Genomic DNA, 15,254 nt, shown 5'->3' with positions numbered 1-15,254 from the left:
CACCACATTTTGTAGCAGTGAGTTCCATAGTCTTACTCCTCTAACTGTAAAGAAACCCCATCAATGAGGGGTTTAACCTCTAGACACAAAGGATGCCCCTTGTCCTAGTTACAGGTCTCAGCACAAAGACATCATTGGAAAGATCTCTGTATTGGCCATTCATATCTTTATAAGGTAGAATGAATGCTCTTACATTAAGACCCTTAAAGGAATTATATATTCTGGGTCAGGAGGTTAAATTGTGTTCAAGTTCTTTGGAAACATACTTTTCTTAAGTGTATATTAATTTTTCTTCTTTTTTTTTTTATTCTTCAGGCCATGAAGATGGTTATGCAAGACATCCAAAGCACAAGCTTAGGAGCAAAATATTTTAGCATTGGAACGGTGTAATATGTGTCATGTGTGATGATGAATGTGATGTTAGTTGCTTGTACAGTTTTGCTGATCATATATTCCAGACAGCAGTTGGCCAATTGCATTGTCACAGACTTCCCCATGAAGATGTATACTCAACAAGGTTTTGCAAGTATACTCATGAAGTAATGGGGTGAGGTCAAAAGAAGAAGAGAGAAGCCAATGCCTGACTCCACTGAAAGCATAAGGGATTTCAATATGGCCAATGAAAAGGCTTAACTGTATTGTGTATGGGCACATTTAGTTGTCAACACTGCACTCAGAGCAAACACACACAAAACCAAAGTATTGAAATATACAAATTATTTTATTATTTAAATAATTTAATACAAAAATTAAACACCAGAATAAGTTATTATAAATATTTTACAACAAACAGAACATGATAATATCTTAGGCCTGGTTCACATCTGTGTTCGGTTTCCATTCTGGGAGTCCGCTTGGGGACCCCCCTGAATATAAACCTATCTGCATGAAAAAACAACCTCTTTATTATAGACTACAATGGGATCCGTGCGGTTTCTGCACAAAAGTGTGGAGAGAAAAGTGCTGCTTGCAGGACTTTTCTCTCCGCATATTTCATGCGAATACTCGAACAGAATGGCCCAAATGCAGATGTGAACTGGGCATTAGTCATACATTTTTGTACTCTACAATAGCCCTAGAATTACATGGGAAGAATTATGAGTCTCAGCTCTACACTGTCTACCATGTAATTGTGGAGCTTGAAATACAGTGACCAGCACTGGAGAAGCCATCCGGCCTGGTAGACGTGTACCAGGAGGCCACTGTCCCTGCATCAAGAGCAAAATCTTTGTCAGTGCAATGTCTATGAACATAAATAACATATAATAAACTCTTCTTTAGAAAAACATTAAATTAACAATTTCCAGCATAAATAAATATAACATTTAAATGTACCTAAAGAAGGTCAATTGCATATATAAGACTGGCAATAGGGTGACTTCACGGGGTGCCAAAGGTAAGTAAATGTTTGTAAGGACATTTAAAATTGTAGGAAGAAGCTTGCCACATCATGATGGTGCCATATTCTGTAGGATCTAATCCTCCATTGCTGTATAGGTACTTTATATCATATATACTGTATATTTTGCAATGTGGAGTATTACTGTAGTCTCTAATGTAAATTCAAGTAATGTTAAGAAAATCCCTTATTCACAAGTCTTTGTCCTTACTTGAAGCCTAATAATTTCCCATGATAAAGAAAAAACTAACATGTCACCACGTCGTCTAAGGAAAAAACAAAGTTCAAAGCAGCAGAAGGTTCAAGTAATGTAGCAGCATTAAACATACATTAAAAAAAGTCACCCATGTCTCAGAATTGGTCCTTGTTGCAATAGCCGTATGGCCGATATGTTTTCTAGGTATAACTATTCATGCTTATTCCGTATCCTTGTGGTCACTAATGGAAAGAGGTATCCATCAGTGTGACGTGATGTATCCCAGACATTCATCATGTATGTCCACTCTGCTCTATTATTTACTGGGCTGTGGGTATGTAAAAATGGCCTAAAGTATGACTATAATAGACCACGTGTAAATATTATACATCCACACAATGGCTGCATTGGAAAATGGCAGTCTGCGAGTTTGGTCCTCAACAATAACTCTAAATAATGTTCCTCTCTCCATGAAAGTAGCATGAAAGTTCCTACCGAGTTATTTGTAAAGATACATTCAAGTATCTATAATATAAAAATAAATAATTCGGAACACAAATAATAAATAAGAAAAAATCATGAAGGCTCTCAATATATAATGTGAACTGTTACATATACAACATGTATATGAAAATAATAATGCTGACAGTCTATAGTGGTTGTAGATCTGCCAGAATCACTTATTTGGCCATCTGCATTTCAATCACAAGTAGGTTGTGTTTAGCAATTCTTAAGAGTGCTGTTGGTTGTTCCAGTTTTCTACGGGGTCTCCCAAGCCCTTACAGTTCTGATGAGCGCTCCTTCAGTAGTACAGCAGGGTTTACGTCTTCCAGTGCAGAGTTGGAGCTCGCATTAATGGTCGCTGACTCACTGAGTCTGCTTTTCAAGACATGAAATGCGACAACGGGACAGTCTTTCACATTTTGGCAGATGAGGTTTTGTAAAGAAGCTGTGTTCACAATGTTAAAGCCAACCTTCCCACCAAAAGTGCTAGGTTTCCAATATTCAGGAGAGCAAATTGGATTACCCATTAGTCCTTTCAAGGAAAATGGAGCACCAATTTCAACCATGGTCTCTCCAAATATGGCACCAGGTCGGGGTTTTTCCACCAGAAGTCCTGGGTAGAACTCCATAGCATCGATGTCCCCGTAGAGGTTTTCAAGTTCCGCAGACATTTCTTTTTCTCCTAAAATTGAAATAAGTTGTTAGTCAAGAATACATCCAAAGTATTTAACACGTCATCATTGCAGGTCTTTAAATAGTACTTTGGTATAGAATTTCAAAATTTTTGTATTTTTTTTTTTGTAAGGTTCTATTCCCAGACTGAAGATCAGTCGGAGTATAATGTTTTACCCTAAGGCAATGACATTAATCAGGAAGACTTGTAAATCTGGTTTTACACGAACTCAAAGGTTTCAATATGCCACATAATAAATCTAACAAGACCCTGAAGACACTGTATGACATACAGTGCAATATGAGCCCTTTCTTAGATAAAACTTGAATATCTTTGCAATTATGGGAAAATATAAGTTGAAGAATGTTCATAAATCATTGTTAGATATACATTTTTTTTATGTAAAATGACCATAAACACTCAGCGTATGTATTTCCTTTATAACTAGGCATCCGGAAAACATTTGATTTACACTACATAGTGAATATTGTGTTAATAGCTTTTAACGCACTATCGTTGAAGGCCTGGAGGTCTCCTAGTGCGTATGAGTTCCTATCAGAAGTTTCTGATTGGTATACACAAGGTTAATCTGTTCTTCATAATCTCTCGTGCGTGTCTGGGATTTCAGCATTATTGTTTTCTCTACACACTGTTACTCCTTAACAATGATGTTTAGTAAGAACTAGGACTCCCTGTAACTTGTCAAATGAAACAAAGCAGCATGGCAGACTGCCTGAGCACTCTTATGTAGTAGTATTGAGAAGATAAGGTAAAATCTTACCTGTCAGCTCCTCAAAGGACTTGAAAGGCTTCAGCATAAAACGCTTCCTGTATTCATTGAGGGATTGGTATCGCATCTCTCTGCTCTGCTCAATGGAAGCCATTGCCACTCTAAACACAGCTGCGGGGAAGTTTCTACCACCGGCCACCTATTTCACAGAATAAAGAAATCAGATTAGGGACATTATATATACATAAACATTACATTATACATTACATTATATACATATATCTCAATAATAAATGAAGGAGTCTTACCCTTCCAGCACTTTGCTTGCTGAAGGATTCAACCATCTGTGATATTCCATGTTCCAGCATGACGGAGTTGTTGTAGAGAAATTGTTGATAGTTGTACTCCTTGTCACTTATCTGGAAGGTGTCTGGTAGAAGAGGGTGCCAATGGTACAGGGTGTTGAACTCTGCAGCAATACGGTTCTGGTACTGGAATCTCTGGTTGAACAGCAGCTCTGGGTCAAACTTCAGTTTAAAGTGATACCCACTTAGATGCTGTACGTAATCTTCAATTACTATCTTGATGGTTTCACCTTTAAGAAACAGAATATTGCAAACATTATGAAAAGGTCTTTGCTAGGGTGGTATCTAAGATATAATACGTATTATAATATGTACTGTCCAATAAAGGAGTATTCCCAAACCAAATGATATGGTCTACCTAAGGGATAGGTCTCTAGGATATCTCAGATATCCTTACCAATTATGAGAATGAAGGCACATAAGCTCTTTTCTGCCTATTGACACTGAATTGGACTGGTTCTGAGGGTCCAAGACTGTGAGGGGAAAGACTGTGAAAGTGCCACATCACAGTGTTGTGTCCTTCACTCTCAAGATCATGGAGGTCCAACAGGTCAGATCCCCAATGATCATAGAGCAATGGTATATTGTAGCAATATGCATTAAGTGAATGATACAGCCTTAGCCCATTAAAACCTCATGTGTTGAGTGATAGTTAAGCTAAATTGCATATGATCATTTCTAATACATTTGCCAACAAATGTAACAACTTAACAAAGAAGCATGGACAGGACAATAATGATAAGACCTCATGACACCCTTCCCTATGTAACAGTCTCAACTCACCAATTAAAATAAGCCTTGCAGTTTGGAATAACCGTTCATCGTCCCATTCAGGATGCTCCTGCATAAGAATATCACAGACTCGATTGTGTTCTCTCAGCCAAATTGTAGCATACATCATCAGACCAGGAACAAGGCCGAACACTTCCTGCCCAACAGCAAACTTAAGATGTTCTGGAACATGAGGTGGATACATCATCTCAGCTCCAGTTTCATTCACTGTTGAAGGATACATCTCGCCATCAATAATCTAGAATAGAAATACATGTAAATGATTATCATAGTGTTACATAGTTGATGTAAGTGCCAGCGGTGTATGGTTCAGTATGTGTATGTCACATTGGCATAAAATGGAGATATTCACCTGGTATTTTAACTTGCCATCCTTCTTCAATCGTAGCTTGCTTTGTCTGTCTAAACTTTCTCCATAGACGTGATGTAAATCAACCTGTAAGAGACATTTACAATCATATTTGCAATCATTCTGTTCCATTCCATATTCTAAGTTACAGCTAACCTAATGAACACCATTGACCTACAAGCCCCTATGCACTTACCCCATGTCCTAGAGCCTTAGTGAAGGCAGCTCCTCTCTTGACATCAGTTTTAAAGAACTGATGTGTAAAATGTTGTGCAAAGAATGCAAACATGATATTAGTTCCTTGTGGGTCTGGAATAAACTGTCGTCTCAATAACAACTTCTCAACGACCGTCTTGACACTTGGGAGTTCTTTCCTTCCTGTAAAGTAAGAGATAAGAATGGGAGATAAATAACTATCAATACACACGACCTCTTCCTTAGAAATAGCTATGCTGGTAGCAAATATGTTATCTATATGTGTAGAAAGCTAATTTTCTATATACAGACAACATAAGAAAGTGCTAATAGTAAGAGTCGATGGAGACCATGACTGGATCAGTGCATGACTGGGGCACAATACGTCAGCTATGTACCTGTCTTTAACAGATCATTTATGTGACAATTATTTGGTTTATTGGATGTAGATATGTGTCGTCGCTGTATATGTGTGTGTCATAACAAAGGCCCATTGGTTTATAATAATAAACCAGTGTGATGTCATACAGTAAGCAGTCTCACAAGAGCTAGCAATCTATTTATTTTAGGATATAGCATACCTTTAACTCCCATTGGTGTTGGGCAGTCTTTTCCCACTGGTGGCAGTGATCGAGTATAGTATGAGATGTTGGAATACGCTTCCCAGTTTTTGTAGTCGTAGTGACTGTTGTAGGTCGGTGGACTATCAATCAAGTGAGACCTTGCTGTAAAAAGAAGTAAAAAAATAAATCATTTGCAAAAGCCATCATGGGAATTAAATTGTAGGCTAGTGGTCAAGATTACACAAAGAATTTGCCAGGTAAGTCGGCTAAACAACTATGATCAATCCTCATACATCCCATACCACCATCATCATGCACATTAACATGCCATCTTATGCCCATTGAGAAGGATTTATAACTGTAAGTATATTTAGGAATGGTTTTATTTCTGATGCTTGCCATGATTTTGTTATGTTTATCTGAGTTATTGCTCTTTCACATAACAGGATTCAATGGCCAAGTACTAGCTGTTGAGTAAATGGCCAGAACAAGGTCCCATAGACTTTAATGGAACCATTGCTTTAACTGTCCAAGAAAAAAATTGAACTTGTAATTTCTCAGATTCATTTCACGGATCCCTCAATAGACTCATATCTATCAGGGATTGGTGAAAACGGATTATTCTCAGTCTACCATGAAAATAATAATTTGCCATGGCCGAGTGCATGGTATTGTCATGTGAATGATCTCTTATCACAAGAACTACTACATTTAACAGCTGAGTAATTGAATTCAGGTATAGGAGAGATTCTTATCTAAAGTTGAACATACACAAAGGGTCTACTCACATGTTAACACGTATTGCATAATCCTATCTCGCAGGAATGAAATATTATTAATTATATTCCATATGCCTTTAAAGTGAGTTAAGATGTAGTGAACAGTGTTGGGTGAAGGCTTTAAGGTGACTCTCAGCCATGTTAAAAATTCCGCTGTAGAAAGAGAAAAGAATAGAGATTACAATCTACTTTACGAAACCATGCAGCAATATAAAGGAAGTGCAGCGAATCTACTTACGTGTGGTGCAGTTTTCACCATAATATCCTGTCCTTGTGCAATCACATTCGTAACCTTCATATCCAACAGTCATACACACCCCTCGGTTCTGACATGGATTAGAGCAGCAAGGGTTGGCTGAAAAATCACATAACTAGATTAACATCATATTTAATAAGAATTCAAGTGCTGAGCATACAAGGAGTCATTCTGTATCTATAATGGGTTCCATGTTGGAAGAAGTATACATACAAGGAGCTAACGTTTATCCAACACATTGGGGCATTTACACTGAAAAAATATCTAACGGCCCTATGCAAAACCATATAACACGTTAAAATATTACAATATTACCTCTGCAAGGTTAGGCTAATACAGATGTGCTACAACAGTGTATCAAAGACTACTAGTCCATGTAGACTCAGCGCCTCCTCTATTGGTACACTTCTATGTATATTGAATATATATAGCATAACCAGACATTTGCTAAACTCTTTGTTGGATTCTAATTTAATATTATCTATAGGAGTTGGTGTCACTTTATAGATATGTATTATTATTATTATTATTATTATTATTAGAAAAAGTAACCAATTGCTATTTTTGAACTTTAGAAAAACATTGTTGCATACATTTTAAGGCAGAAATGGTTTTATCACATTATTAAGTTATTAAATCATAAAATAATGTGACCATAATATAACATTCTCTATAAAAAAAAAAATCAATTTACCTGCATAAGAGGAAATGAGGAGGGAACACAAGAAAAGTTTGAGTAACATCATCCCAGCAGCGGATGGCTGTCTAGTGTATCGCAGTAATGTGCAGTAGTATTTCTGGTATTCCTGTCTGCAGCTCTCTGTAAGCTCAGGCTGACTGCTGGCACTTATAAGCAGCAGTTAGAGGGGTGGTCCCTCCTTTGGGGCGTGCAAAACGTGAGCAAGATGTTTGGTTACGTCACTTCTAGCACAGTCATGAGTACAAGACAAATGTGAGAGATAAAACAAAAGCTAGGTTGTAATATAGGGAAAAGCAGCTTCTCTAAAAGCAATGTACTCAGGTCTGGCTTGTCAGACACCTTATAGTCTGTAGTCTGTAGTATGGGTAACTGAAACTTACACATAACTTCCTTATGCAGCCTGGCTTTCTCTTCTGAATAGGTTTGTATTCATTCGTATTATCATGAGAAGATATCTGTGCAATGAAGGTGCCAATGCCATCTGAACTCTGTACTACCTTGTCCATAGAGAACTTTTACTTTGGCTTCATGGCTAATGATTCACCGTTTCCTACTTATTTCTTTGGCTAATGCAATATCAATAGAGAAGGAGACCTTCAGAGTGAAAAAATAATGATCTTTTATTAAAAGCTTAGAAGGCTGCAGATTCAGTCTATGAAGGATCACCTGTCCAGACATAATAACTCTTGTGTTTAAGGGGCCATTAGATCCCCATCTAGGGGATGAAGACCGACCTCACCTGTGAACAAGCAGATGAGAAAATCTTGTCTAGCAGAAATGTGTTTTGTCCAATAACTGAACTGGATGAATATTTGTTGTAGGTATCTAATGTGCCAACTAGCTCAATGTGTAACCTCTATGAACTTATACACTGCTCCCAGTAACTAGCTCAATATATAACCTCTATGAATTTATACATTGCTCCCAGTAACTAGCTCAATGTATAACCTCTACCAATTTATACATTGCTCCCAGCAATCCCATTATCATTTGGAGAGAAGCAGGCATCTAGGACATCTGATGTTTTACCCCTATCAGTAGGATTGTACGTCCAATGGGAGAATGACGTATCACTGACAAGGTTAATCTTCTACCTAAAACACATCCAGGCAACGAATTGCTTTATACTGGCCAGTCTTAACTGCTTTAGGATTAAGCGCTTATATCAAGGCATTCTGATATTTCTTTATGTTTTTACTGTGCAGTGCATTAAAAAATAACTTAATTCTATGGGTCAGTATAGATATGGCGAGATGAAAAAATGTATATATACATGTAATACTGTATATAGATATATTTAAAGCTTTGTACGTTTGCCTAATAAAAGCATTTTTTTTGCAAAAGATACATTTTTGTTGCCACATTCTGAAAACCATAACTTTAGAAAAAAATTTAATCAATATATATTAATAATAATTAATATTAAATTATATATCAATATATTTTTTTACAGGATGAGCTGTACTCTTTATTGGTACCATTTCTAATCAGTTTTTTTATCAAGTTTTGGGGAATACAAAAAATTTACAAGTTTCCCATCCTTTTTTTAAACTCATCTGCATAATGTGTTGTGGATGAATATATTTTATGTGTTGGTATAAATGCAGCAGTACCAAATATATTCTTTGCATGGTGCATTGTATATAAAAATATTGAAATGACCCATTTTTTGAGACTGTGCGGAGGAGGCTTTTTTTTTTGTAAACTAATTTTTTTTACAAAGGGAGTCTGTCCCCACTGCAATTTGTTCTAAATCTAAAAAGAATAGTGGCAATAGATTCCCTTTCACTTATTTTTTTTTCCACTAGCAGACTTGAAGCTGAGAACAGATAGTCACTAATATAATGCTGTGGCTTCTTTCCTCTGTCCAGCTCCTTAGGTGTTGCACTATCCAAATTACCATGCATAGCAATTTCTGTGCTCATACAATCCCCATGATGTATTTATTTGACATGAAGCTTTTGGACAAAGAGCATCAAGGGGTTAAGGTCTATAATAGTGTTTTATTGACTTTTTCATCCATGCTACAATGTCAGACACTGAGCTGTAGAGGTGCCCTGGAATAACTTCTTCTTTCCGGCTATTGATCTTTCACTTACTCCCCTGCTTCATCCAGATTCTCAGACCAAACTCTCAGACACAACATCACCCTCTGTACACTCATATTATTAATACGATAGGACTTGAAAGTTTTTTTACTTTTATATTATACTAAACTATGTTTAATATCAAGGAGTTCCCATGCTGTAGAATTCCTTTGTTCGACCCTGCGGCTATTTGTGTCTTTTTTAAGCTTGTCCTTGCTTGCCATACATACCTAACGTGGGCTAGCCTAGGTACAGTCTCTGTAATGCAGCTTGTTGGATAATGATAGTAAGTAATATTTTAATAAATCATAGCCTCAGATTACATATGAAGGGGCTCAGATACATACAGGCCTATGAAAAAGTTTGGGCACCCCTATTAATCTTAATCATTTTTAGTTCTAAATATTTTGGTGTTTGCAACAGCCATTTCAGTTTGATATATCTAATAACTGATGGACACAGTAATATTTCAGGATTGAAATGAGGTTTATTGTACTAACAGAAAATGCGCAATATGCATTAAACCAAAATTTGACCGGTGCAAAAGTATGGGCACCCTTATCATTTTATTGATTTGAATACTCCTAACTACTTTTTACTGACTTACTGAAGCACAAAATTGGTTTTGTAACCTCAGTGAGCTTTGAACTTCATAGCCAGGTGTATCCAATCATGAGAAAAGGTATTTAAGGTGGCCAATTGCAAGTTGTTCTACTATTTGAATCTCCTCTGAAGAGTGGCATCATGGGCTACTCAAAACAACTCTCAAATGATCTGAAAACAAAGATTGTTCAACATAGTTGTTCAGCGGAAGGATACAAAAAGCTGTCTCAGAGATTTAACCTGTCAGTTTCCACTGTGAGGAACATAGTAAGGAAATGGAAGACCACAGGGACAGTTCTTGTTAAGCCCAGAAGTGGCAGGCCAAGAAAAATATCAGAAAGGCAGAGAAGAAGAATGGTGAGAACAGTCAAGGACAATCCACAGACCACCTCCAAAGAGCTGCAGCATCATCTTGCTGCAGATGGTGTCACTGTGCATCGGTCAACTATACAGCGCACTTTGCACAAATAGAAGCTGTATGGGAGAGTGATGAGAAAGAAGCCGTTTCTGCACGTACGCCACAAATAGAGTTGCCTGAGGTATGCAAAAGCACATTTGGACAAGGCAGCTTCATTTTGGAAACAAAAATTGAGTTGTTTGGTTATAAAAAAAGGCGTTATGCATGGCGTCCAAAAAGAAACAGCATTCCAAGAAAAACACATGCTACCCACTGTAAAATTTGGTGGAGGTTCCATCATGCTTTGGGGCTGTGTGGCCAATGCCGGCATCGGGAATCTTGTTAAAGTTGAGGGTCGCATGGATTCCACTCAGTATCAGCAGATTCTTGAGAATAATGTTCAAGAATCAGTGACGAAGTTGAAGTTACGCCGGGGATGGATATTTCAGCAAGACAATGATCCAAAACACCGCTCCAAATCCTCAGGCATTCATGCAGAGGAACAATTACAATGTTCTGGAATGGCCATCCCAGTCCCCAGACCTGAATATCATTGAACATCTGTGGGATGATTTGAAGCGGGCTGTCCATGCTCGGCGACCATCTAACTTAACTGAACTTGAATTGTTTGTCCAAAATACCTTTATCCAGGATCCAGGAACTGATTAAAAGCTACAGGAAGCGACTAGAGGCTGTTATCTTTGCAAAAGGAGGATGTACTAAATATTAATGTCACTTTTCTGTTGAGGTGCCCATACTTTTGCACCGGTCAAATTTTGGTTTAATGCATATTGCGCATTTTCTGTTAGTACAATAAACCTCATTTCAATCCTGAAATATTACTGTGTCCATCAGTTATTAGATATATCAAACTGAAATGGCTGTTGCAAATACCAAAATATTTAGAACTAAAAATGATTAAGATTAATAGGGGTGCCCAAACTTTTTCATAGGACTGTATATATATATATATATATATATATATATATATATATTATTAGGCAGCAGTCTTCTTTCATCGCCAGTATATGGCTACCATTATACATTGGGGGGCTTCCAGCTGATGGCTTCTGAATGCTGCTGCCATTGACTTACATCGATTTATTTCTCTTATTGTGTGTTTTTGCCTGAACAAATTGTGAAGCATTAGTTTATGTCACAGATCCTCCCTCCTGCTTAGTGTAGTATTACAATACCATGAAAACATGTGATGAAGCAAGAGCAGAGGATTCGGAAGCCAAGACCAAATACAGCAAGTGGAAATAGCGAGCTGTTAACCTCAGTCTGCACATGTCAGTAGTCATTCTTGGCATCTTTCAAAGTGCTAAAATACCTTCCCATCACGTCGCTGTACAGTGTTGTAAGTCTAAGAGCAGATATTACCTGCATACAAAAATATTCTAGAAAAAATCATTTCTATTAGAGATGAGCGAACAGTGTTCTATCGAACACATGTTCGATCGGATATCACGGTGTTCGCCATGTTCGAATCGAATTGAACACCACGTGGTAAAGTGCGCCAAAATTCGATTCCCCTCCCACCTTCCCTGGCGCCTTTTTTGCACCAATAACAGCGCAGGGGAGGTGGGACAGGAACTACGACACCGGGGGCATTGAAAAAAATTGGAAAAAGTCATTGGCTGCCGAAATCAGGTGACCTCCATTTTAGACGAATAGTGGATTTCAAATCCGGGTCATATGAGAATGTGAACTTTGTGACTATGAGACAGGGATAGCTGTACAGGCAGGGATAGCTAGGGATAACCTTTATTTAGGGGGGAATGTTATTAAAAATAACTTTTTGGGGCTCTATCGGGTGTGTAATTGTGATTTTTGTGAGATAAACTTTTCCCATAGGGATGCATTGGCCAGCGCTGATTGGCCGAATTCCGTACTCTGGCCAATCAGTGCTGGCCAATGCATTCTATTAGCTTGATGAAGCAGAGTGTGCACAAGGGTTCAAGCGCACCCTCGGCTCTGATGTAGCAGAGCCGAGGCTGCACAAGGGTTCAAGCGCACCCTCGGCTCTGATGTAGGAGAGCCGAGGGTGCACTTGAACCCTTGTGCACCCTCAGCTCTGCTACATCAGAGCCGAGGGTGCGCTTGAACCCTTGTGCACACTCTGCTTCATCAAGCTAATAGAATGCATTGGCCAGCGCTGATTGGCCAATGTATTCTATTAGCCTGATGAAGTAGAGCTGAATGTGTGTGCTAAGCACACACATTCAGCTCTACTTCATCGGGCTAATAGAATGCATTGGCCAGCGCTGATTGGCCAGAGTACGGAACTCGACCAATCAGCGCTGGCTCTGCTGGAGGAGGCGGAGTCTAAGATCGCTCCACACCAGTCTCCATTCAGGTCCGACCTTAGACTCCGCCTCCTCCGGCAGAGCCAGCGCTGATTGGCCGAAGGCTGGCCAATGCATTCCTATGCGAATGCAGACTTAGCAGTGCTGAGTCAGTTTTGCTCAACTACACATCTGATGCACACTCGGCACTGCTACATCAGATGTAGCAATCTGATGTAGCAGAGCCGAGGGTGCACTAGAACCCCTGTGCAAACTCAGTTCACGCTAATAGAATGCATTGGCCAGCGCTGATTGGCCAATGCATTCTATTAGCCCGATGAAGTAGAGCTGAATGTGTGTGCTAAGCACACACATTCAGCACTGCTTCATCACGCCAATACAATGCATTAGCCAGTGCTGATTGGCCAGAGTACGGAATTCGGCCAATCAGCGCTGGCTCTGCTGGAGGAGGCGGAGTCTAAGGTCGGACCTGAATGGAGACTGGTGTGGAGCGATCTTAGACTCCGCCTCCTCCAGCAGAGCCAGCGCTGATTGGCCGAATTCCGTACTCTGGCCAATCAGCACTGGCTAATGCATTGTATTGGCGTGATGAAGCAGTGCTGAATGTGTGTGCTTAGCACACACATTCAGCTCTACTTCATCGGGCTAATAGAATGCATTGGCCAATCAGCGCTGGCCAATGCATTCTATTAGCGTGAACTGAGTTTGCACAGGGGTTCTAGTGCACCCTCGGCTCTGCTACATCAGATTGCTACATCTGATGTAGCAGTGCCGAGTGTGCATCAGATGTGTAGTTGAGCAAAACTGACTCAGCACTGCTAAGTCTGCATTCGCATAGGAATGCATTGGCCAGCCTTCGGCCAATCAGCGCTGGCTCTGCCGGAGGAGGCGGAGTCTAAGGTCGGACCTGAATGGAGACTGGTGTGGAGCTATCTTAGACTCCGCCTCCTCCAGCAGAGCCAGCGCTGATTGGTCGAGTTCCGTACTCTGGCCAATCAGCACTGGCCAATGCATTTCTATGGGGAAAAGTTAGCTTGCGAAAATCGCAAACTGACAGGGATTTCCATGAAATAAAGTGACTTTTATGCCCCCAGACATGCTTCCCCTGCTGTCCCAGTGTCATTCCAGGGTGTTGGTATCATTTCCTGGGGTGTCATAGTGGACTTGGTGACCCTCCAGACACGAATTTGGGTTTCCCCCTTAACGAGTTTATGTTCCCCATAGACTATAATGGGGTTTGAAACCCATTCGAACACTCGAACAGTGAGCGGCTGTTCGAATCGAATTTCGAACCTCGAACATTTTAGTGTTCGCTCATCTCTAATTTCTATTTCATGTAAAGTGGTAAAGGCAGTCATAAAATATACAGTGTATATAGTCTAGTGTTATAGTGTTAAAAACAGGAAACTATAACCTATTAGAAATCGTCTCATGCTTTACAGCGACAGTGATAAAGTTATTGTGATTTCTTCCCATTTAATCAACTGCACAAATAAATACATTTTGTAGGAATAAAATCTTTTTATTGTCAGTGTTATCACAGTGTTAAATGGTTTAATATTAATCACTTTTATTATTAGAGGAATAGCACCAATATAACATGTCATAGGTAGGATTAAATCTCAGTCTAAAAAACGTGACATGTGACACAGAAAGAAAAGGAGACAGGCCTTTGACGTAAAATCTTATAATCTAAAGTATTATTCTTATTGTTTTTAATTTCCTGCAGCAAAGCTCCGGAGTTCCTTTAGTGGTGCCGTGTGGTTTCTGGAAAATTTCTCTACGCAGACTGACATTTTCTGTAGTACAGTATCAGTCGCTCCTCTCATCATCTGTTTTGTTTATGTACAGTATATAGTCACATAGTTACTGAAGTCAAACTGACATGGGAAGAATATGCAAATCTGACTTCCATGATGTAATTAGGATGCCAGTGCCTCAAGTATGTACACCAATAGAGGGCGCTGACTAAGAATGTGCAAGTCTATCTTCCATGATGTAATTAGGAAGACAGAGTCTCAGTCAAACACACCTATAGAGGGCGCTCCCTTTAACATCATGCCGACCTTCTCAGAGGCCTTTGTTTGCAATGATGTTGGGATTATACCAGATACAGTCTTCTCAGCCAAGGACAGCCGTTTCGATGTATTTGCTTCTCATCAGCTTGGCGTAGAGAGGACTGATCTGGCAGAGATGAGAGGCCTAGACAGGGTTGAGGGGATATCGTCACTCCATAAGAAGAGAACCACCATTAAGGTATGTGGAGTCTTATTAAGCCATGAGCTGGAAGCGTGTGCAAAGGAACATGGGAACATGGGAAGAATATGCAAATCTGACTTCCATGATGTAATTAGGAT

General features: G+C 39.2%; 1 protein-coding gene across 1 annotated transcript; it reads right to left on the bottom strand.

Moving 5' to 3' along the window:
• Nucleotides 1-816: 816 nt before the first annotated feature.
• PTGS2 (prostaglandin-endoperoxide synthase 2) lies at nucleotides 817-7,627 on the bottom strand. The gene is made up of 10 exons (XM_075287380.1): nucleotides 7,496-7,627; nucleotides 6,784-6,900; nucleotides 6,555-6,698; nucleotides 5,785-5,928; nucleotides 5,205-5,386; nucleotides 5,012-5,095; nucleotides 4,651-4,897; nucleotides 3,811-4,097; nucleotides 3,554-3,701; nucleotides 817-2,781 (listed from the first exon to the last, which is right to left on the bottom strand). The coding sequence occupies exons 1-10, from the start codon at nucleotides 7,545-7,547 to the stop codon at nucleotides 2,375-2,377; spliced, it is 1,812 nt and encodes a 603-aa protein (XP_075143481.1). The 5' UTR covers nucleotides 7,548-7,627; the 3' UTR covers nucleotides 817-2,374.
• Between the last annotated feature and the right edge of the window lie 7,627 nt (nucleotides 7,628-15,254).

This window comes from Leptodactylus fuscus, chromosome 9, assembly GCF_031893055.1.
Source record: "Leptodactylus fuscus isolate aLepFus1 chromosome 9, aLepFus1.hap2, whole genome shotgun sequence".
In the NCBI taxonomy this organism is placed as follows: domain Eukaryota; kingdom Metazoa; phylum Chordata; class Amphibia; order Anura; family Leptodactylidae; genus Leptodactylus; species Leptodactylus fuscus.
This window is presented reverse-complemented; position numbering and strand designations above follow the sequence as displayed.